Source organism: Natator depressus, chromosome 3 (assembly GCF_965152275.1).
Source record: "Natator depressus isolate rNatDep1 chromosome 3, rNatDep2.hap1, whole genome shotgun sequence".
Taxonomy (NCBI): Eukaryota; Metazoa; Chordata; order Testudines; family Cheloniidae; genus Natator; species Natator depressus.
The window spans coordinates 143,485,860-143,511,152 of record NC_134236.1 but is presented as its reverse complement, the minus strand read 5'-3'; the positions used below and the strand labels follow the sequence as shown (position 1 = coordinate 143,511,152).

The 25,293-nt window shown below is 39.8% G+C and overlaps 2 protein-coding genes across 7 annotated transcripts in view; one reads left to right on the top strand and one right to left on the bottom strand.

Moving 5' to 3' along the window:
- Positions 1 to 8,926, bottom strand: part of CNST (consortin, connexin sorting protein) — a 112,917-nt gene extending 103,991 nt beyond the window's left edge. The window contains exons 1-4 of one of the 6 annotated variants that reach the window (XM_074948945.1): positions 8,724 to 8,926; positions 7,812 to 8,146; positions 7,647 to 7,707; positions 5,904 to 6,006 (exon numbers count right to left, since the gene is read on the bottom strand). The gene's annotated coding sequence lies outside the window, so the exon portion shown is untranslated. Of the gene's footprint in view, positions 1 to 5,903; positions 6,007 to 7,646; positions 7,708 to 7,811; positions 8,465 to 8,723 lie in introns of those variants that run through there. The other 5 variants (XM_074948948.1, XM_074948947.1, XM_074948944.1 and 2 more) reach the window with 5 other exon arrangements.
- Positions 8,927 to 9,010: 84 nt separating this feature from the next.
- Positions 9,011 to 24,811, top strand: TFB2M (transcription factor B2, mitochondrial). Its single transcript, XM_074947071.1, has 8 exons — positions 9,011 to 9,353; positions 11,087 to 11,175; positions 12,130 to 12,283; positions 12,718 to 12,866; positions 15,456 to 15,545; positions 16,989 to 17,051; positions 18,562 to 18,713; positions 23,753 to 24,811. The coding sequence occupies exons 1-8, from the start codon at positions 9,011 to 9,013 to the stop codon at positions 23,937 to 23,939; spliced, it is 1,227 nt and encodes a 408-aa protein (XP_074803172.1). The 3' UTR covers positions 23,940 to 24,811.
- Positions 24,812 to 25,293: the final 482 nt, after the last annotated feature.

Here is a 25,293-nt window from a genome sequence, read left to right as displayed (position 1 = left end):
TCTGTTTAGTAGTTCTCTCTCAGAACATGTGAAATCTGAGCATTCTTCACGAAGCATACATAAAAAATAGTGGTCTGTCTAATTCCAGTTTATTTTCAAACAACATGTCCGGGCATACACACAGTTTAGTGGTTTGTCACTTTCTAGTGTTATAGTGATATCTGTCAAGTGACATTTACTGGCACTTAATCTTTATATTTATAATATCTATATATCAGGAATAGTAAATCACTAGGAGTCTTCTGAGAAGAAGCCTCCATATGCTGTTTTCAAGGTCTAATTTTCCGAGTTCTACTAATTACACAGCTCTGAGAAGCTGTCCTGAAAATACACCAGACAAAATCTACTCTCCTATGCTTACCATGATGATGTTTTTACTGTAAAATACTGTAAGGCTACATCATCATATGGACAGAAACCACCCCTCTTTAAAAATAACCTACACTCAAATATCAGTAATGTTTTAAATAATAGAAGCGGAGAAGGAAAAGCAGGTGTGAAATGACACAGTAATGTTCTTGACGCCTGCCATTTTGTCGAACTGTATTAGGGCTGATCAACACAGTTAGGGCACAGATTTAACTAAAACAGTTCAAAACCTGTGTTAAGGAAATCAGTGCAACTTCCCAAGTTACATTAGTGCTTAAACTGTGTAGACCAGCCCTCAGTGAGAAAAGATAATACCTACCAACTGTTTTTAAAAATGAACAAACAGAGTACATTATTGTTTTAATCTTTTCAAATGTACAAAGTATTTTCCAGACACTTATGTATAGCTAGTTTTTACATTTGTGTTTTATAAAAATACTTGACATTTTCCCTTTTCAAGTTTCATTGGGGCAAATTCTGCATTCAGCTACATTGTGAATTAAACTGATATAGCAGAACAGAATTTGACCCTTGGTTTTTGTTTTTTAAATGTGTACTAATGGTTTTATTCCTTGTTATTGTCCATAGCAAAACACTATTTTGAAGCGCAATTGCTAAAGACTGGCAGTTAGACCCATTGCTGATTTTCCACATTTTGTGTTCTTAGATCCCAAGACTTACAGCTAAAGGAACCAAGAATTTAACATCTATTGGGCAAGCCCACAAGAAGTTTTTCCTTAAGCCGAGTTTGCATTATATTTTCAGTTTTTAAAAATGTGTCTATTGTTACGTCTCTGAATACATGTACAAATACAAAACGTAATATAAAAAAATTGAGATTCCAGGATTGTCACTCATTTTTTGTGTGTCATTTGAAGCCTAGAATGTCTGAGTTAGCGTGAAACGCTGGAAATAGCTACAAGCATAATTGAGAACTCTTATTTGTTCAGACTATCAGCAAGTTCAATCATCACTGTGATTTGCAGTCTGTTATCATCCAATGTTCAAGTTCTCAGCCCTTTTCAGCTTTTTTTACACTTTACAAATTACATGCGTATGACAGCAGCAGTTTTCATAGAGTATAAAATTTAAGAACTTTCTATCCAAAAAACCTAAGTACATAAATACCTCATCCATGTGTGAAAAATAATTTATGTACTGAAAATATCTTTAAGGATAGATCAACATAATACCATCTGAAGGAGATACAAGCATGGATAACTGTAGAAAGCTCCAAATTGAGATAAATTATTTTAATCCTTGAGAAAAAATGGTGTTTTGGACACCTGCAAATCAAGATCTAAAGGTCTTCCAAGATTGAGAAACCTTCCTTGACAAAGGCGAGAAAACCACCCTCAGTAAACTCCAATTAACAAGTACTACCTGTCTTATCTGAATTGAGCATTAGCTAGCTCACTCTCAGCTAAATCCTTAGCTCAGCCAGGCACTGAGAAAGCTGATATACTGTACCATCTGGATTAGATTAGGAGGAAAATAGGAGTTGAATGCCTTTGGCAAACTGCTGATTCCATAGTCCAAAATGCCTCACTATCCCTGCCACCAATATCACATATACGTTGAAAGTTAGAAGTGACAGAATACCATCTTTCAAAAGAGATCTCGAAGGGAAGATGAGAAGTTACCCAGAAATACCTGTCTGAAATAAGAACAGAATTTTTCAAGACTATTTCCATTCACTCATGCCTGGTTTCATAGTTAAGGAAACAAAACCTCATGATCAGTGGTATTAAAAGCTTCTGACTAATTCAAACAAACAATCAGCACGGACAACACAACTTCTAGTCTCTATACCATATCACAGGCTGCAAACATAAGGACAGGGATAGAGGACATCTGAATGTAACACCTTATGAAACAGTTATGGCCTGCAGGCATTATCTACAGAGTTTACCAGGGCCACAGGTACAGTCTCTCTCTTACTAAATCTGCAGGCCCAACCCGAGGAATTTTCAAAATTACTACTTACTGTTATGGAGCATCACTAACTGACTTCAGTGGGAGTAGTGGCTATTCAACGTCTCTGAAAAACTGTCATTTATTTTATTTGGAAAGGAAGGGTAGTCCAGTGATTAGAGCACTAGTCTAGGACTAGGGAGCGCTGCTCTAATCCAAACTTCTTGTGTGACCTTGAGCAAATCATTTAGCCTCTCTATGCCTCAGTTCCCCAGCCGTAAAATGGGGATAATAGTACTGCCCTACTTCACAGGGCTGTTGTAAGGATAAATACATTAAAGTTTCTGAGGCACTCAGATACTATGGTAATGAAGTCCACGTAAGTATGATAGACAGATATGGATTTAGTTGCCCTTCTTTTAGGTACCAGAATTTGAAAAATATGACTATACCATATTCACACTGATCACACTCAGAAAGGACATCTCAATCATGTTTAACCTGAGAGAAGCAAGCATGTGAGCCAACTACATCTTAAAAACAAATCAAATTCCATTATTGGCATAAAAGGTTGACATTAATAGAGTTGTGGCCACTTATGCCAGTTATGAATTTGGCCCAAATTGATTGATGTCTAGATTATCTCTCTTCCTGTGAGCAGTTACTAAACCATATGATTTTGGTCCTAATTGTCTAAGATGTTGCTGGCTACTGTCTTTCTAATCATTTTGGCAAGGAGTTTTTGGAAAGGTTTCATGGACAAGTTTTTAAGATTTAATTTTTATTCTATTCAAAGTCAAGTACATGGCTTGTTTAGTAAAGGTCTCCTTTGTTGAACAGAAGTTATAATTGAAAATAAACACCCCTATGTTCAGATAGCCGAAGATCAACTAAAATGGGTGTGATGTTATCTGCATGAAAAATTACTTCCACAGAAAAGGCTTCCTGTGGAACTAATAATATACACAGCCTTCCATACAAGGATCTCAAAGCACCTCACAAACATTAATAAAAAGTTTCACAACACCACTGCAAGGGAGGTTTGACAAGAATCACTTCCATTTTACAGATGGAAATATGAAGCACAGTGAGATTAGGTGACAATGAGACAGCAGCAGAGCTAGGATAAAATTACACACAACTGGATTCCCAGTACCATGCTGCTCTAACCACTAGACAATGCTGCCTCTAGGAACCAAAGTAAGAGATTTGAATAATGTTCCATGGAAAGATATAAAATTAGAAGATAAATTAAGCAGCCTATAAAGAAATCAGGGTACATGCATTTAACTAGTCAAGGATCTAAAATGTTCCTATGGCCAAATGTGAAAACTCCATGCTGTGAACTTCAAATACCGCTGCAAGGGCACAAGGACATGTATAACAGAAGTTGCCACTGTATTACTGAATAATTTACAAGCCTTCTCTACAGCTTTCTAGACAGAGGCTATCCAGTTTATGGGTTGACCACAATATGCAAATGTAATTCAAAAGCTACAGAACAGATACACTTCTGGTTCCATGCATTTAGCAATGAGAGACTGGTCTAAAGCAGCAGTTCTTAAACTGTGAGTTGGGACCCCAAAGTAGTTCACAACCCCATTTTAATGGGGATGCCAGGGCTGGATTAGACTTGCTAGGCCCAAGGGCTGAAGCCAAAGCCCAAGATTGTCAGCCTTGGGCAGCAGGGCTCCGGCTACAGACCCCCTACCTGGGGCTGAAGTCCTTGGGCTTCAGATTTGGCCCCCCGCCCGGGATGTTGGAGCTCAGGCTTTGCCCCCACACGTAGGACAGCAGGGCTTGGGCAGCCTCAGGTTTCGGTCCCCCTCTCCTGGTGTAATAATTTTTGTCAGAAGGGGGTTGCAGTGGAATGAAGTTTGAGAACCCCTGGTCTAAAGCATCACAGCATTGCTTTCTAATTGCAAGGTAAAATGTACACACAATTCAAAGATTTAACCATTAGGAAAGAATTCTTTAAGATGTATACTCCAAGTTGCAAAACATTAACTAACAAAATTCAAAAACAGTGATATTCCAGGTTCTACAATGAAATCAACTGGCTGCCCATTTTATCAAGAGGCAGCAAATACTCTGGTTGGTGGGGTTTACAGAAGTACAAGATGATTAGAGGTAAAAAACTAGACAATTACTGTATAAAGTGCATATAAAGGGATTTTCTAATAAAATGTATCCTGTTTATGTCTTCTATGAAAGCTGAATAGATTTTCAATGGAGTTCATCACGAAATTACAGTTAAAAAAAAAAAAAAAAAGACAACTTGCCAAAGAAAATTAAACAAGAAAATTCTATCAAATAGGATGACACTGGCAGATCAAGTGCACACATGGTCAGGTGAGATTTTAGGGGTTTAGCTTGAAGATAAAATAGAGAACAGCATCAGAGCAAAGAAGATACGTGGGATGAGCACAGAAGGGACTGCAAAGAGTTAAGCTACTAAGATGGTTTGCAAACAGGTTTTGGGGATGACCAGGGTGAGTTGAAGCATCTTAGTAGTAATTCTAAACAGGAATTCTGAGACACAATGGGGTGGAAAGGAAAGTGCACTCATTTGCACGCCCATATTCAGAATGCTTCTAACCTGCAGCAAGTCAAAAGGAGCATGTTACAAAAATATGGTTTCTTCACCCTCCCCCCCGCCAAAAGGAATATTTACTGTTAATTTAGTGCTGGTGAAAGGTCCCAGCTCTAATAGCTCGGAAGACTGAAGTCCCCTCTATTCACAGAACAGATACAACAGGTAGAATGGAAAAGGTTGCTCCACTGCCAAAGCGCCTCAACCCATACCTGAAGTGACAATCTCCACGCCAACACAATCCTTGTCCTCTCTACTGAGACTGTCAAAAAGACTGGCCACTTAGTGCCAATGGTATGGTGATACGGACGCTACCACTAGCATCACTGGACACAGATCTGTTCATTAGGGACTGAACAGAGACCACCAGTTTATTTTATTAATTTTTATTTATTTTTTTGCTAGCTAATTCCTTTGTCAAGTCCAATGCAGGGTTTGTAAAGCCAGAATGTCAAACACCATAAAACAAAATATATTATAGGTGGAGTAGTCCTGATATTATTTTACTTCACATCAGCTTGCATTAATGAGGTGCATTCAGCATGAATCTAGTGCTCAGAAAAGGCCTCAAAATGCAACTAACTTGGCATTTCTAGCCACAGACTGCACAGAAGTGCTCCCCACTAATATGCAAGATTGACTCAACCTATTTAAAGGGGAAAAACCTGATAAAGAAGGGGTTAAGATGCTAGCCTGGAAGCTTTTTACATTGTCATATGGCACAGTCAGGTTTCCAAGCAGCCTCGGACTCTTGCTTCCCCGAGTTTTTATAATCCTCAGTCATGAAAGGAAACCAAGAATTTCAGAGTGGCTAACAAGAAGCACCCCTGCTGAGTACATTAGGCTGCTTAGTTTGTTAAAACAATGAACTGACCACCACTCTACACAGATATGTGAATCTTTTTACCTGGTGAAGGTATAAGTCTTCACAAATTAGAAAGTGTATATCGTACAATCAGTCATGTTATTTTTCTATACTATACGCCTTTTCGAGTCATTTTCTAAATAAGAAAATTACAGCACTTACCATTTTCCTAAAACTTCAATAGTTTCTCAAAGATATTGTAAGGACAGCAAGATTTCTTTAGCCCTGAAAGATTCAATATGCAGTTATCTGGCAGGCTCTCATTCTGCAACAAAATTCAGTAAATATAAAGTATTTAAAACAAGATACATTTGGGTACTTCATGACAGTAAGTTCTAACCATAAACAAACATTGTTTATTCTATCTATTTCATGCAAAAATGTATATGTTCCCAGTAACAACAGGGGTTAATAGAGGAAAAATCTCTTTGAATGTAGCTGTGGTATATAGGAGTCCATTCCCAGTTCCCAAAATACACAAAAGAATGGAAAGATGAGAAGTATGAGAAGTCTTATCATAAAACCAATGCTATTATATCATAATGTCAGAACACAGAAGGTTATAAAATTCTTGATGTAAAAGAGTTCTTATTTCTACACCATAAAAAGAGAACAGAATAACAGAATTCCCCTGTTAAAAGGAAGCACAATTTACCTTAAAGTCAACCACAATCCTTAGTGAAGGAAAGGCCTGTACTCAAATAAATCCTGATGTGAAGAAAACAGTAGTGTCTTCTCTATGAAGGACAGCAGAATAAGCTTAGGGCTTGATCATACAAATAGTCCCTGGAATAAGTCCCAACTACTCTGAGTAACCCTACTGACATCAGTTGGACTACTATTTCTGTATTAAGCACTACATTTGGCAAGAAGTGTTTGCAGAACACCTCAGTATCATTTAAAAACAAAGTTCACTGTATTTTCAAAATTGCACAGTAAAACTATATTTGGGGACAGCAGCAAACAGTTTCTCTAAGAAAACAGAACGCTTTATGATCAGTAAATTGTTGGGCTCTCTGTTACTAATTTCTCAATTGAAAACAAAAACCTCATTCAAAAATAGATTGAGAATTTACACAGCACTCAGCTGAACAGATTTTTTTCCCCCTAAGATTCAGTGAAGATTAACATGGTACTCAGAAAGGAGTACTTGTGGCACCTTAGAGACTAACCAATTTATTTGAGCATAAGCTTTTGTGAGCTACAGCTCACTTCATCTGATGCATCAGCTTATGCTCAAATAAACTGGTTAGTCTTTAAGGTGCCACAAGTACTCCTTTTCTTTTTATGAATACAGACTAACACGGCTGCTACTCTGAAACATGGTACTCAAATGCAGTTGCAGAATCAGGGCCTAAATCAACTATTTGATTGGAGATGCCAAAGGGTCAAGGAATTCCAAGTGTCAAAAGCACTGGCACAAACCCCAAAATGTCGTATTTTGTTTCCAGGGCTTGAAAAATTTATACCCCAGTGACCAATAAGATACTTTCCCTGGCAATGGGGTGGTGGGGAAAAGTTTACGCTATCAGTTTCTCCAGAATGTAAGCTCATTAAAAAAAATAGTTGCTAGACTTTATAGTTGTGAAGATACCTTCCAATTATAAAGGACATTTAAACCAATTCAGTCCTGAGTACGCAGATAGTCATCTCCATTGCCTATGTTGCACCTTAGAGCTTTACCACAGCAATGGCGAAAATGACCATTATATGAAGTTTCACAGCTGCTAGTCAAAGCCTGGTGGACAGGGCAATAGTGTAAGTGACAAGTATCATGTTAAGTGCACTCTGTTAGGCCCAGAAGCAGAGGCAGGCTCTGAACCTATTCACAAGTACCAGAAGCCCATTCACCTATGACTCCAGAGGCTTGGAGGTAGAGTGGGTCACTTCAAATTAATCAAATACCTTCTAAAATAAGCCTTCCTATTTAATCTTCTGCTTCATCTGCTGACCTCCAGCAGAATTCCTAAATTATAAGGAAAGCAATATGTAATTAGTATCTTGGTTTATAAGATCACTACAAAAGGTCCCCCCCCTCCCCCCAGCCCTCTCCTGCTGGTAATAGCTCACCTTAAGTGATCACTCTGGTTACAGTGCGTATGGTAACACCCATTGTTTCATGTTCTCTATGTATATACATCTCCGCACTGTATTTTCCACTAAATGCATCCGATGAAGTGAGCTGTAGCTCACGAAAGCTTATGCTGAAATAAATTTGTTAGTCTCTAAGGTGCCACAAGTCCTCCTTTTCTTTTTGCGGATACAGACTAACTCGGCTGCTACTCTGAAACTTGGTTTATAAGGCTGAGCAACCATTGGTGACATTTTCATTACTCACATTGTGCTGCGGTCAGATCATATTAATCTGTATGACTGTCTCTTCCATTGCTCTAGAAGTTACATGGCTTCAGACCCATTCAAACACCAAATAAACAAACACATGAAAATCAGACATGAGGTGAATTTCTAGCGCCGACTGTTAACCAGCCTTTGGACTCCCCCCTGCGCCGGGCGCTCCTGCCCAGAGCAGTGCAGCGACCTCGCTGGCTCCCCCCAGACCAGCCACCCGCCGGGGTCCTCCCTCAGAGCAAGACCCAGCCCCCGGCCCGCCGCCCTGCGGGGTGTTTACCCGTCCCCGAGGGCGGCACTGGCAGCGGGCTGCGCGCCAGGAGAGGCGGCATCTCGGCCCCAGGCTCCTCGCCCTCCCGCGGGCTGATGCGAGAGCCTCCGCCCCGCTCCACGTCGCCCCCCCGCCCCGCATCGACACCCCCGCCCCCCTATGACCCGTCACCGCATCTTCCCGCGCGGCGACAGTGCGCTCTGCCCGCCACAGAGCCGCGGCCACCCGGGCTCCGAGCCCCGCAGCCGCCACCCCGCTTCCTTCGCCTCTGCCCCTTCCCGGGTGACCCCCGCCCGGGGTCCCGCCCCCGGCTCCGCGCGGGCAGGGGAAGGGGGGTAGGCAGAGGAGCCTCCATCTCCTACCTAGGTGCCCGGCTGCCCCGGCAGGGCTGCGGGCGGCCATGGCCGGCGCTGGGTGCGGGGGTCTCTGGCGAGCTCTGCTGCGGACTCCCGGCGACGCAGGGCTAGCACCATAGAGAAGAGGAGACTTGACGGCCCAAAATCATAGAGCGGAGAAGCTTGAGAGCCTGGGACCGTGTACGGCCGCCTGCTGGCGGAAGCGGAAATGACGTAGCCTTGGCGCTTGCGCCCTGCCCTGTGTTTACTGGCCGGGAAGGTCACCCACGTGGGGGTGCGGCTCGGACTCGGAGATGCTGGCCGCGTTGCCGGCCCCGGGGCCCAGCGGGCGGCGCTCGGTGCTGGCGGCTCTGGGGGCCGCGGCCGCCGCGCTCAGGCCCTTGCTGTGCGGCCTCCCCGGCTGCCGGGCTCCGCGGCGCGGCCTGGGGCAGGAGTCGCGGCAGCACCCGGACTCCCGGCTCCAGCTGCGGCTCCCGGAGGCGGCCGAGGCGGCGCGGCTGGTCCTGGAGAGGGCGCGGCCCTCCCCCCCGCTGCGCAGGTTCATCGCCTGCCCCGACTTGGCTCGCGCCGTGCGCGCCAGCCTGGAGTGTGGCCCGGCCCGTGGCCCCGAGTCCGTCGTCCTGGAGTGCGAGCCGGGTAAGCGCCCCCCGCGGCCCTGCCCGTGTCGCTTCCTGCAGCGCCGAGCACGGACCCGCTGGGCCGCGGCAAACCTCGCCCTCATGCGCCGGGGCTGGGGTCGCGGAGGAGGGAGCTGGGAGACTAAGTGTTGCTTAAAAACCTGTCAGTGTCTGAGTTTAAACCTTTCAAACGTGTCGGCTGGGCCTCGTCAACTCTGGGGGAGCCACCTCGAGGCAGGGCCCCAGGCTGGCGGGGAAAAGCCAAGGGGTTATTCTGGGAACGGGGCAACTGCGCCCCAGCTCTTTTATCGTTAGGGCCCTGACCGCATCTGGTGCTGGGTAGGAGCCGCTGTGTTAGCGGGACAGTTGGGCTTGGTGGCTTATGGTCATTGGGGATGGGATGAAGGGAAACCTTGTAAATGTTCACACGGAAATATGAACTTAATATTTTTGGAAGGACCTAAGCAAAACGACGTAAAACATAATGCTGGGGGAAAAAAGAGTGAAGTGGTGGGTCTTGTCCAGTGTCTTCAGAATTGGTCTAATATTCTGGGGCTAGGTTGGCAATCCGCACAGCCTGAAAAGTTAGTGCATTGAACTTAAATCTGATTGCAGGTCTCTGCAAAACTGACTTTAGGCTCTAGTATTTGAAGAGGGATGGTGATTATAAAGAAATTATCAGACTTCATTAGGAGTAGTTTTAATGCTACAAAGTTCTGTTTCAGTAACACGACAAGATCTAGCATCTTTGCTGGAAGGTTATGATCACAGCTTCAAGCTCTACACCCTGATACTGGTTCATATTAAGTGCTGACACTGCAGTGCAATAGTGGGGTGCTGTGTCCTACTGGTTGTTCTTTGCATGTGATATTAAAATTAGGTCCTGCCTGCTCTCTCTGTCTGGAGCTCTTATGGAAAAGTGCCTGATGCTGCCCCACTGATGTGAAAGGAAGCTTTACCATTGGCTTTGCTGGCATTACCTTTCCCTGTTCTGCACATTTTCTAAATATTTCAAACAGAACTCAGAACAGAGTGTCTAAAGTGTAGGGCTCATGGCATTACCACATGGGGAGAAACATTGAAAAGCTAGGGATTGCTGTTGCCTCATTAGTTATTTTCCCTCACCAGTCCATTTAATAAAGGAAAAAGTAATTTTGAATATGCATGAACAGTTAAATACAATTAATTTTAATTACATTATTATTTTGGTATTGTATATTATGTTACCTGTAAGCCTACATTTCAGCATAGAAACATTTTTGACTGAACTACATACACACCTTTTATTTCAAAAACTTCTTATCACAAGTCCAGTAAATGTGGTCTCAGTATATCCACACTGCCTTTTTCTTTACGTTACAACCACACATTTCTCAGTCACTGCACAGGAGACGCTCAGCTGCTAAACAGTAGCAATGCAGGTCAAGGCTGAAGGTCCATTTAGACTGTCAGAGCTTGAAGAGAAAATTGTAGAACAACTGTAGAGATCTCCAGAAATTTGGGAGAGCGTGTCTGACTACTGTCTAAAGCTCTTATGCTGCAAAAATTTGCACACATGCTTAATTTTACTCACATGTTGCAGACTTAGGGCATAATTCTTTATCTAATCTCCGTCCCCCTCCACCTCCCTCCTGCTCCCCCTCCAATATTTAGGTAAACTTATTTTTCTCCTTCTTGAAAGGCGTGTGTACCAGTTATGTCCTTTGGGAGTCCATGTTAAATGATAGAGCTAAACAATGATGATTTTTCCAGGTCCTGGAGTCTTGACCCGGACGCTACTCAATGCAGGTGCCCGAGTGGTAGCTCTGGAGAGTGACAAAGCTTTTCTTCCAGATTTACAGGTATGTTTTTTTCTAAGGGTATCTGAAATTTGCAGTGAGGTAGGAAAATGAGAAATTAATTTAAAATCACACATCTGTTTGAATTTTTTTTACCTGTTACAAGTAACATCTAAGATAGATACAAGTTAAAGATGGCAGGAAAAAATATTTTTTGTTTTTTTAATTTGTTTACTTTCCACATTTGACAGCACTTTGCCTTTCACTGTTTCTCTCATATAGCCAGTCAATTTCTCCTGTTTGTGCAGGATTTCGAGTTGAGGTCTCGTTAAACAGGGACATACTTAGATTTGTGGCTAATAGTCACCTAAATGATCCTGACTGTGTTTTTAAGCAAGATGGTTTTCATGTGGTCTTCAGAAGCTTCTACAAATATTCTTATCTACTTTCAATGATTATTTTACCTGATTAAACTTTTGTCCTGGATCCTGCAGTTGACTCCAGGCAAGTAGACTGTTGGGTCCATGATTTGAGTGGGGCTTTGCATGGGCCTGGAGGTCTGCAGATTTGGAGCTTTTTTTGCTGTTTCGGAGAGACTGAGATTTGGGAGCCAAGATTCCTGCTTGTTTCCAGCTCTGCTATTGACTTGGCATAAGCATGAGCAACTCACTCAACTTCTTCGTGTATATTCATTTTTAGTTGTTATGCTAATCAAATGTTTGTTAAAAATTACCAAAGGTTACACAAGTTTAATAGTGCATTGCAAAGTTCCAGTTGAGCAAATGCTAAATATGTAAAAAATACATCTGCCTTGCATCATAAAAGTAGCTGGCCTACATGCAACATTTCAATAGCTAGGTCTGTGAGCAATGTTTGTTATTTTTAACTAGTATTTACAGAATCTTTTTATTTTAAAGATAATTCATTGAGTTTTTGTTTTCAGATGGAAAAATACCTAGGATGTGTCCAAATTATTGGTGTTGAAAACTTAAAATTTAACTTCACCATTGCTTTCAGTCTCTGGAGAACAGCCTACATGGACAATTAGAAGTTGTTTATTGTGACTTCTTCAGATTGGACCCTTTGGGCTGTGGAGCTATGAAACCACCTGCTATGTACTCTGAGAAACTTTTTGAAAATTTGGGCATCTTGGCAGTTCCTTGGACAGCAGGTAAATTGAAAATCAACCTAATGTTGTGGGTATGTCTTTGAGGCCTCAGAGGCAGTTTGGCAGGTGCTTGAGGGCCTTGCTTAATTTTGTATAAAATGGAGCGGAGTACATCTATCATCTTCTTTAATACAGAGATATGACTCATAGATACTACATGCCCAGTAGTCTGGCATTTTAGTGAGAGGTAAAACAGTGTATGGTGGAATATGTAGTGTCAATTGTTTGCACCTCTTTAATGGAGATTCAGACAGACACAAAGTGCATTCAGTGATGGGCCATACTGTAAGCCATACCTGAGCAACAACAAAATCTGTAAATACATTCAGGTTAAAATAATGCTTGCTCTCGTGGTTGTAACTTACACTTTAGTGTTGTTGAGGTTGTGCAGTACATATTTGAAAATTCAAAGATACCTTTGCTCATTTTCAAAACAGATGTTCCTGTAAAAATTATTGGATTCCTTCCCCAAAAAAAGGAAAGAAACACTCTTTGGAAGCTTATCTTTGTCATGTATGAACGCAGTTCCATATACAGATATGGAAGAATAGAACTGAACATGTTTGTTAGTGAAAAAGAGTACAAGGTATGTTTAAGTACAAGAGATTTCACTGATTAATAAAGAGAAGCTGATGCTTCATTGAAAACTCTAGAACATTCTGTGTAGAGGCATTTTGTCCATGTGTTGCTTAAAAAATGTTCTTCCTTTTTATTTACTTAAGGATATTTTTCTAACAAAAGGGGGAGGGACTGTCTCTCTGCTGCTTGCTCCTCCTGAAGGAATGTTTGTCTGTGAAAACACAGTTTGTTTTAAAGGAAGTGAGTGTCACAAATTAGAGTGCCCTTCATGTGAGGGACAGTCAGTAGAAGCCAGATATACTGAAGACATGCTGGTGCCTGATGGAAAACCAACACTTCTGTTGTATATTTTTTAATGCAGTAACAGTAGTTCCCAGACTTTTTCATGCTGTGACTCCCTTTGGGATCACCTCTGTTGATTCAGCCCCCTCCCCTGGTGTTTGGTATTCAGATTGGCTTTTCACAAATGAACACTCATCTTAACAGTCTACTTTGAAAACTATCATGGGGGTTTACCACCAGACCAAAAGAAAGGGATGGGCAACTGGTGGCCCAGGGGCCACATCCAGCCTGGCATCATTTTTTTTGGCCTGCCACCCTGCATGCTGGAAGAGAGGGATCCAGTGAAGCCCCCTCCTGCCAAAGTCTTCGCAATTGCCCAAAGTTCTAGAGGTCACCGGGCAGGAACTGGGGAGCATGGCCCAACACCTTTTAAGCAGTGATTCTGTATTAAATCAGTATGGCTGCTGCCAGAGTGGCCTGGAGCATTGCTCTGGCTGCATGGTCACATTGCCACTGAAATTTGACCAGCTGCTCCTCTGTACAAATAGGTGTGGCCCAGCCAAATGGTGTTGCAACCCCTGGCACACCGGGAGTCTGTTCCTGTACAACAGGGGAGTCCACCAAGAATTCAACTACTGGTGGCACCAGCTCATGCGCTTTGTGAGTACGAGAGAGGAGTCCCTGGCTGAGAGAGACTCAGCATCCTTGACACGGGGGTGACACAAGCATGGGCTGGAACGCCTCCCTGGCAGGGTGGGGAACACCAGAATTTGCCTTCCCTCCAAGAAATATCTGAATTGGCGCCACTGCTCGTGCTCTTCCAGGGAGGATCTGGCTGAAAGTAATATATATTCTTTCAGTGGGGACCACGTTCCACTGGGAGACCTACACCTGTGATTTTCTTATCTTTTTTTTTTTTTTTTTTTTTTTTTTTTTTTTTTTTTTTACAAACAAATCCTACTAAATCTTGAAATAAATATCAGGTATTTCTGTAAATATTAGGATTTCTAGATGTACCTATGTAATCCAGTTTATCCCATATGTTTCTAAATACTTAATTTGTATTCTCTTTTAAAATAAGAGGTTTAAATACCACTAAATTTGCAGTTCAGCAGTGATTTTCTTTAATGATAAAATGATTGGCAAAAAGGGCAGCCCATTTCTTTTAGTGTCACCACTATGGTGTTACTTCCTTACACTAATTTACCACTCTCTTCATGCAATTTCTGTAACCCCTCCCCCAAAAGCGCCCCCCTCACCTTGATATGAGCTGAATGCCTGTCTTGAATAAATACTGTTGGAATCCACTTCCCTAGGTAAGGGTACATCTGGCTCCATTTTTCAGTTGATCATTGTGTCAAATCTATAGTTAAAAATGAAATCACTCCACAATAGATGCACGCACTTCTGTCTTTGCTCAGTTCAGGATTAACTGAAATGTTGGTTTTTTTCCTTTCTGGAAGTTGTGTGACATATAGTATTGAGTTGAATTGCCAGGCTTCTTATGAAGGTGCCTTAGAAAACCTTTTTGGCATTCATACAATCCATCATCTGGTGCTGTTTCAACAAATTGGCTGCATGATCCTCTTTCTTAGGAATAGTACTAGCTTTAATGTAAAATGAAATCTATGCAATAACATATCCCAAACTTGGGTAATCCTTTGGCTCTTGTAGAGGTAGAGTGAATGGGTGAGTATTTTCTTGTTCTTTCATAAGACTTCTTTCACTCTCTTAGTAAAGAGGTTAATATAGACGTTCTTATGCAGTTTAAGTGGGTAATTTTAAATATTAAAATATTGTACGAAATGAAGTGGTTTTATGGTGGAATCTGTTTTTCTAATGTGTTCATCTGACAGGGAGGCCTAAAATAATGTGTGATGCATGTTGTGTGAGGTCTAAGGTGGAGCTTAAGTGAGTGGAGCTTGAAATTTTAGACTTAACTTTGAGTTTGCTAAAAGAAAAGGAGGACTTGTGGCACCTTAGAGACTAACCAATTTATTTGAGCATGAGCTTTCGTGAGCTACAGCTCGCTTCATCGGATGCATACTGTGGAAATTGACATTCTGCAATTTCCACAGTATGCATCCGATGAAGCGAGCTGTAACTCACGAAAGCTCATGCTCAAATAAATTGGTTAGTCTCTAAGTTGCCACAAGTCCTCCTTTTCTTTTTGCGAATACAGACTAACACGGCTGTTACTCTGAAACCTTTGAATTTGCTGTCTCTTGAGAACTTAAGTCACATTTATAAGGATTTTGGAGTGAATAGATACAGAAATAATCTTCTTTTTTTCCCAACTTTGTCTTTCTGTCAGGTATTGACTGCAAAACCTGGTGAACTAAGGAGTTATCAAGCATTAAGTGTGCTATGGCAAACAGCCTGTGAAATTAAGCTTCTGCACATGGTGAGTATTTTGTACTGTCTATGATGATGTCTACTGAGCTAAATGCTTTTTATAGTAAACAATGAAATTTTCTAAAACACTACATATTTTTAGTTTTCTGTGTTGAAAATGCTTTTATAAGGGTACCATTATAGTTAATGATCTGTGAACATTTTCTTTAGAACTTCCTGTCTTCAGAATTTGTGACATAAAATGTACTTATTCACTCTGTTACCCCAGATATTTACTTTTTTTTTTAAACTAAAATCTGATTGAAATGTTAACAATTATTTTTAGTTTAGATCTAAAACTAGGGTTTTTAAAGTTGGAACATCTTTTCTAAATTAAAAACAAGAAACTCAGCAGTGTTAAACTATGGACAGGTTGCTTTAAAAAGAAACAAAAAAAACCTCCAACAAATGCAGCTTTAAAATGGGGTATTTAAATAAATAAGCCTAGTAGCACTTTTTAAAGTCCCCGGGGCACTTTAGTTTTCTTGGCAGAAGCAATTTTGTGTTTCAGGCTTTTAGAGATTGGCTGCATGCTTTTTTCAGTATTTATTGAAAGGTTTGGGTTGGCATTAAGAGAATAGAAATAACGCTCCTACTTTGTGGGCTGATTGAAGTGTGTTCCAGCTCCTGCTGACTCAAACCCCTGACCCACACTGATTCTTCCTGTCCTGTTCCACTCTCCTCACCCCTAAAAGGCTGGCACCAGCTAACCCATTTGCCTTTGATAGCAGGAAGTCCATCTAGAAAATGGAATTATTTCTGACCTACCTCACAGGGGCTGTGACCATACAGTCATAAATGTATGGGAGATGCTCAGATAAAACAGTGATGGGGGCCAGATAAGTACTTAGACAGAACCCATGGGCAGAGAGGTGCATCAGGTGCACAAGAAAGAGTAAGATGGGTGGGCAGGAAGGATCCAGTCCAGGATGAACAAGCAGTAGGCAGCTGTAGACAGAACTATAGCATATATGAATTGGCAGTTGCTGGACATAAAGGGGATTCGTGCTGGGGTTTCTTTTAGAAATGAAGCCAATACAAATGTTCATGTATAATTTTGGCTGTAAAGGACCATATTTCGAAAGGTGGGAAGAACTTGGAAAGCTGGAGGTATTTTGCCGAGAAATAATTCCTTTCTCCACAGTTTTGCAGCTTTTGGCTCAATTCAGGAAGGTTACTTAAATAGGTGCTTAACTTTAAGCACCCAAGTAGTTCCACTGAAGTAAATAGGGATACTCACATGCTTAAGGTTAGGTACATGCTTAAGTAACTTCCTGAATCTGGGCCATTGTACTCTTCAGTTCATGTTTTTATTTTCAATATATTCTGCCAATTTTAGATCAAGTTTTAGAAACGATATTAGTGTAATATTTGGCAAAAGACTTAAAAAAAAAAAATTACGAAGCCATGACAAAATATTCTAAACTTGAACTTTTTTTTTTTTTCCTCCCAGGAACCTTGGTCTTCATTTTTGACTAATTCAAAAACCAGGGGACTTGCAATACCAAAGAGCATGGTAAGACCCACACATATGGTCTCTTTCTTTAGAGATGCTGTCGAACAATTTAGGCCCAAAATTTAGATTTTGGGGGGGGTTGATTGCATTACAAATTTTTATAAGAAAATTCATGAATTCACTTTATTTAATTGAGATGTTTTTTATTGAAATACTCCCTTTCATTATAGGAAATTCAGACACAATGTGCTCTGTGCATAAAATGTAGGGAGTGGATTTGTGATTTATAAACAAAAGTAAAACTGAACCCAACTAGTATCTTTTTATTAACCAAGGTGACAGAAATGCAGCAGACAGAATAAATGGGAAAAGAAGAAAATGAGACTTTTTGAAGGGACATCTCTTTAAAAAAATATATTGTGTTAGGTGCTATTGATAACGCTTTAGATTAGTAAAACAGAATTGAAAAAAAATCAAAATCCACTTTTACTTCTGATGTTTTGTGTAATACTTGTACTTCACTGTTCAGTTGCAAATTCATGTTCTCATGCTAGCACAATGATGCAAAATTATTTGGGCTATAGATATAATAGTTTAAATTGCCAGGGACAATGTTTAAATTGAAACAAAATCCTGAAGTTTAAAAAAAAATGAAGACATTTGTATCCATTTTTATTGAACTTTGGTGTTAAAACTCATCAGTATATTACATTACCCAATGATGGCTCTTTTTAAGCTAAGATTTTAGCAATAAAACCCATAAAGGACTTTTTTTTTCTTTTTTTTCTTTTTTTCTTTTTTTGGTAATACTGAATGTTACTTTGCATGTTTTGATTATATCATATTTGACAGCTTTGTAGACACATCAAATGTCCCCATAATTACAGCATAGGTCATATGAGGTGACGCTTTAGCTGATGGCTACACACCAAATGGATTGTAAAAGATACGTTCAGATCACTTCATAGAGTCAGGGGAATTAGAGATGGAAATGATCTATTGGGTCATATATCTCTTTTTGCCAGTACAAAACTACCTTTATCTTTAAGGATAAAAATAAGTTATTCATACGCTTCTCAGATGGGAGGACAGTCTTAACAAATGTTACACCACAGTATTCCATATTTGTCCAAAAGACAGATAATTAAAATGAGTTAGATTCAGATTTTTTAAGGCCAGACCATTATGATTATTTAATGTAACCTCTTGCATAACAGGCCAAAATAACCTCATCTGAAAATTTCTTCATCAAGCCTATAACTTCTGTTTGAGCTATAGCATATCTTTTAGAAAGATAACCTGTCTTGATTTGGAGACTCAAAGTGATGTAAAATCCACCATCAGTGGTTAATTACCTTCACTGTTTTAAAAAAGAATTGCACATTATGTTTAGTCTGTATTTATCTAGCTTCAGCTGCCAACCATTGGATCTCATGCCTTTTTCTGCTAACTAAAAGAATGGTTTACTTTGAGAAGTCTTTCCTTGTGACTTAAAGAAATACACTATTTGTATCAAGGAAATACAATCTTAACTATGACCTATTTTCATTAACTCTTTTTGTTGCTGCAGCTGCTGCCAAACGACCACTTATGTTTAGTACGAATGACACCACGGAGGAATTTATTTACAGGTGGCATGACAACCACAAATTCATCTACCTTTATTCTTATGATAAAACAGTGTCTTGCTAAACGCAAGTCTAAACTAATTGATAGACTTAAGTAAGTATATGGAAAAGTTATATTACAGTTTTTCACCAGACATATGACTGAAGGGTTCAGGACAATTTAGTAGTGTTTTGTTCTTAAATGATTATTCTTTACAGTCCAGATACAGGTTTCAGAGTGGTGGCTGTGTTAGTCTGTATCAGCAAAAACAACAAGGAGTCCTTGTGGCACCTTTAAGACTAACAAATTTATTTGGGAATATGATTTCGTGGGCTAGAACCCACTTAATCAGATGTATGGAGTGAAAATATAGGAGCAGGTATACATACATGAAAGGATAGGGGTTGCTGTACCAAGTGTGAGGTCAGTCTAATGAGATAAATCAATTAACATCAGGATACCAAGGGATGAAAAATAACTTTTGAAGTGGTAAGAGAGTGGCCCATTAGACAGTTGACAAGAATGTGTGAGTAACGGTAGGGAGAAATTAGTATCGGGGAAATTACGTTTAGGTTTTGTCATGACCCAACCATTCCCAGTCTAGCCCACGAAAGCTTTTGCCCAAATAAATTTGTTAATCTCAAAGGTGCCACAAGGACTCCTCACTGTTTTAGTCCAGATACAGTTTAGTGTTCCTTTAATTCTATACAACTACATGCAGAATAAACTTACAGTTGCTCAAAATACTATGTGATTGGAAATGAAGATTTTAGCAACAAATTAAAAATTACTCTGCCATTTGTGGGGGCTGAGTAATTGCATGCTGTAAATATTTATTTTTTAAATGCAGACATGCTTGCCAGTATTTCTTTTTCTTGCATAAATGTATTCTCAATTGCAGTTTGCAAACATGCATAAGAATATTAAGTTGCATATCAAAATCAGCATTGCCAACCCACAACTCTGTACCTGGATATTTTTAAACAAATGAAACTATATAATGGAGCTAGTTTAGAAGAGGGGTTCGTGCATTCGTTCTAAAAGAGATCGACAGATAACGTAGTCTGGAAATTTTTAAATTTTATAAACTGTGCTAGCTTCTTGCATGTTAAAAGATTTTCTTCTCTGTCAATTTATTAACAAGTTTCTTTACATGGGTTTGTTTCTGTAAATGCTGATTTAAAATATTAGGGTTTCCCATTATATTTTTGGGTTTGTATATAAATCTGAATTTCAACAAGACATTCTACATAATGCTGCATTAGAATATTTTAGAAAAGTAATTAGCAAAAAATATTGTACTGTGGTGTGCAGGCATGCATTACTGTCTGAATGACAGGCTGGAGCCAACAGCTGGGGTAAAATTGAGGGGTCCCTGTCCTGCCCTAGGGCTGGGCTATATAAACAGGAAGAGAGAGCTCAGAGAGATGGGAGTGGAAGCCATGCAGACTGCGGTGGGTCATGGATTCTTTCCTCTCAGGCTCTAGGAGACTTGTCTAATTAGAGTCTGTGTGGGAACAGATGCAGGATTCAGAGGTGAGGGCCTTATGAACTGTTTGTTTGAATTGCTCCTGTCCTGAGCCTTATTAAAAGAGGATATGCTCTTCTGTAATGTGTGCTGGCTTCTCTGTGCCCCTGGCTATTAAAGTGAATCTGATGCTGTCAAGTGAATTAAGCTGGGCACTCCCACAGTGCAACATTGGGCTGTAAGGGGGCACACAGGGGCAGCCTCACCTTTACATATAGATTAAAAACTGTATCGCTGATAATGGTTAAAGAGAATAATCATTAGGGCTGTCAAGCAATTAAACAATCGCAATTAATCGCACTGTTAAACAATAAGAGAATACCATTTATTTAAATATTTTGGAATGTTTACTGCATTTTCAAATATATTGATTTCAGTTACAATACAGAATACAAAGTGTACAGTGCTGACTTTATATTTATTTTTATTACAAATATTTGCACTGTAAAAAACAAAAGAAATAGTATTTTTCAATTCACCTAATACAAGTACTGTAGTGCAATCTCTTTATCATGAAAGTTGAACTTACAAATATAGAATTATGTACAAAAAACCTGCATTCAAAAACAAAACAGTGTAAAATTTTAGAGCCTGCAAGTCCACTCAGTCCTACTTCTTGTTCAGCCAGTCGCTCAGACAGACAAGTTTGTTTACATTTGCAGGAGATAATGCTGCCCGCTTCTTATTTACAGTGTCACCTGAAAGTGAGAACAAGCATTCGCGTGGCACTGTTGTAGCCGGCGTCGCAAGATATTTACGTGCCAGATGCGCTAAAGATTCGTATGTTCCTTGCTTCAGCCACCATTCCAGGGGACATGCGTCTAGGCTCATGACGGTTCTGCTCTATAACAATCCAAAGCAGTGCAGAACGACGCATGTTCATTTTCATTATCTGAGTCAGATGCCACCAGCAGGAGGTTGATTTTCTCTTTTGGTGATTGAGTTCTGTAGTTTCTGCATCGGAGTGTTGCTCTTTTAAGACTTCTGAAAGCATGCTGCACACCTCGTCCCTCTCAGATTTTGGAAGGGACTTCAGATTCTTAAATCTTAGTTTGAGTGCTGTAGCTATCTTTAGAAATCTCACATTGGTTCCTTCTTTGTGTTTTGTCAAATTTGCAGCAAAAGTGTTCGTAAAATGAACATTTGCTGAGTCATCATCCGAGACTCCTATAACATGAAATATATGGCAGATTGTGGGTAAAACACAGAGCAGGAGACATACAATTCTCCTCCAAGGAGTTCAGTCACAAATTTAATTAATGCATTATTTTTTTAATGAGTGTCATCAGCAGGGAAGCGTGTCCTCTGGAACAGTGGCCAAAGCATAAAGGGGCATGTAAATATTTAGCATATCTGGTATGTAGATACCTTGCAATGCTGTGCAAATACCCGTTCTCACTTTCTGGTGAGGTCGTAAATAAGAAGAGGGCAGAATTGTCTCCTGTAAATGTAAACAAACTTGTTTGTCTCAGCGATTAGCTGAACAAGAAGTAGGATTGAGTGGACTTGTAGGCTCTGAAGTTCTGCTTTTTGTTTTTGAGGGCAGTTATGTAACAAAAATCTACATTTGTAAGTTGCACAAAGACATTGCATTACAGTACTTGTTTGAAGTGAATTGAAAAATATTATTTCTTTTATCATTTTTACAGTGCAAATATTTATGATAAATAATATACACTTTGATTTCAATTACAACACAGAATACAATATGTATGAAAATGTAGAAAAACATTCAAAATAGTTAATAAATTTCAATTGGTATTCTAGTGTTTACAGTGCGATTAAAACTGCAATTAATCACAATTAATCAACAGCCCTAGTAATCATTAAATGGTATAGTGTCCTAATGGGAAAATATGTCAAGTTACATTATGCAGAGTGCAGTAGGGATGCCAATTCGAATAGCGTTTCTGTTAGTGGGAACCTCGCGTAAACTGAAGCACAGAAAGCTAAAAAACCCAGAACAATCAAACTCCCAGTGCAAACTAGAGAAGTTAGACTGTTGAGCTGCGACAAGCAAAATAACCACCACTTTTAAGCAGATCACACAGCAACAACTGTATTAGAGTTGCTCAACCTTATAACTCTTTTTGGGTGAAATTTGGTTCGTATGTTCTCACTCAGGGAATAAACTTTTTCTTTCACCAAAAATGTTTCACCAAATGTGGCTGTTTTTAAAGCACAGGCAGAATAGAATAAGATGTTTTTCTAAACAAAATTTGGTAGTTTTTGTTGTTGTTGTAACAACTCTAAGCCCTAGTAGGAGGCGATGGAAACTTGAAGTTTGGTAGGGACATAGTCCCTAGGTCATAGATATGCCTTTCAATGTTTAGGTGAAAATTGATTTTGATCTGAGTAAGTTATGATTTTTAAAAAAGTAATTCACGTGTGTACACTGTTTTTAAAAGATCTGCCAGCATTACATTGGCATGTCACACGCATGTGTGGTTTAGCTGAGAGGAAACTTCCTTTGAATAGCTGCTCTTGCTATTTCATTTGATTTATGTATATGTGCAGCATAAAGCTGAGTAGAAATTGAGTTTAATATGTACAAAATACCAAACTCAAAAGTAGATTAAATAAGACTGTTGAAAATAGATTGCACAGTGCAGTGGGTCAGACTGGATGCCCTAAAGTGGTTTTTTACTATCTAATTTATAAATTAAGCTTTTAAATTATTTCCGTCAGTTTTGCCTACCAATATTTTTTAGCCCCTCACTCCAAGACATTCAGGCTTCCTTATCCACTGTTACTCCATTTACTCCCTGTGGTGTGGTTATTAGTGTTCTCTTTCCATTCATAGGAAATGAATGCTCCCTGAGAAGAACCAGCCTCTGGTTAACTATTCCAATAAACAAAGTGTTTTTTCTTTCATGTGTTGCCAGTGGTTTGTAGTCAATCTTCCGGTTGGTGGATAATCCCCCTGGCAATATGCTAATGACGTTTTATAACTCAGTCAGCAAGACTGGTATAAAGGGGTATCACAGGTTCCTTCCTTGTAGACTGTCAAATTGACAGGGTGCTTACTTTCCACTAGTTGCTTATGCCAGAATCTGTAGCTGAGCTTGTGTCTCTTAATTTGCAGCTGCTGTGTATTAATAAACATACTTTTTCCTTGCCTTGAAAATAAATGCAGTCAAGATATCTGTAGGAACTGTACAGTTCCTAAATTTGATAGCAGTGACATAATATGAGTGGGAGAGACAGTGGGTACAGTAAAACAGACCACCTCATATAATGGGGGAAAAGGGATTATTAAAAAAGGAAAAGGGTAATTAAACCCTTCAGACTGTCTCACCCTCATAACAAACATGGCTTTCATTGTCCCCAGGCATTGGAATCTAAACCCATTCATGCCCTAGGTTCTGTGTTGTTTCAGTTGTACAATGAATGGAGGGGAAAATGCACCATCTGAAAAGTTTGTGATTAAACTCATGAATCTAATGGACAGAGGCCCCTATCGTCAGCATTCATAGAGAATAATTGGTGTCACCTGAGGGAATTCTTGACAGCCTGAAATTGAGAGAGAATTAATTGTGCCCAGTGTTGCACCTTACTGTTGTTTTCTTTGTAACTGAAAGAAATGCTAAAACATGAATTTTTTTTGTAATGTCTTGTGTTTCAGCTCATGGAGTCCAGACAGTGGGAGTAAACTGTTAAGGGAGCTAGAAATACCGGAAGACATTATAACAGGCAATTTGTACCCAGAAGAGTACAGACGCCTTTTTGAAGCTATGGAACGCTCTAAAGAATTTAGTCAAAGCTGGCTCTATGATGAAGTCTTCGAAAATACCAGGAACATAAATTTCTAAATCGAAACCTGCTGGTTTTGAAACAAATTATTTGTTTCAGTGACTATATTGTGATGCAAATAATAAGAAATGGGCTCAAAATCTTAGAATTCCATCAGTAAAGATTGTGTTGTCTCCTGCACGAATCAGAAGATAGTCGCTTGAGGTGCAACAGCCTGTCTACACAGGGGCAAAAAACTGTTTAAACCATGTATAGGCATGGCAGCTAACAGGTTGTTCTGTGTGCATGGGATTGAAGTCAAACTTTGCATCTTCTCCAGCAGCATAATGGCAACTGTTGTTGCTCTTGGAAATATGGCATAAAAGGAACTGCCTTTTTTGCTACTCTGCTGTATATTTGTTATATTTTAAAGAGTATGAGACCAAATACTTGTGCAATTTGGATTTGCGTGTCAGAATACTTAATTATGATTAACTTTTTCACAGTGCCCCAAAATGTTTAGACCCTTTATAAATATAAGACCTATTTTCCTTCTCCCTGGCCTAAGGAACACAGTCTAAAATTGACATGATACAATAATAGTTATGAACAAAGGGGTGAGGAAAAATGGGAGAGTGGAAAACAGTAGAATAATATGGCTACTCAGGTTAGTTATATGTGTTTCTTGTTTTAATGTATGCTCTGCATTATATCTGTCTACTAGAGCTGGTGTGCTGGGGAGAGGAATATTTATAGTAATTTTTAAAAATTGAAATTTCAAAATTCAGAAGATGTTGATCAGTCTCTTCTACATACCCTGCCACCCATCCACATGCATATAGTCTTTGCTATCTTGTTTGAATCTAAAATTTTTCTACCAGACCTTTGAACATTGTATAAACCATGAAAATTGTCTCCTCCCCACAACCTATGCCCTTTATATATTTGTTACAATGTGTGTATATTATATGTATATAAATACAATCCACTAAAATTGTATTCCTAGCCAGAGTACTTGTTTACACAACCTCTCCTCAGCCACTATACTCCCTCATTAATCAACTCTTTCCTATTTCCCCTGTACATTTGGTGTTGGGGCTAGGAAGTGTCAAGGAATGTTCCTGTAGGGGTGTCCAGGTACAAGACAACAGCATATCTGTTAAGTATATATAGGCTTGGATAGCTCAGATACTGGGAAGTTGTGCTGCTTCAGTCTCTGCTAATAGAGAAGTGTGTCTTGATTCTCCAGGAGGGATGGTGGGAAGCACTGGCTGGGCCATTATCCCTGCTCTACTACTGCAGTCCCTTCTACTGGAGACAGTCTGTGGACAATCTTTTGCAATACTTAAGTGCTGAAACTGCCAGAAGGACTGTTTCATGTAATCTCCGTTCCACCCTACGGAATTAACTATGTCCCAGAGTAATTCTTGCATA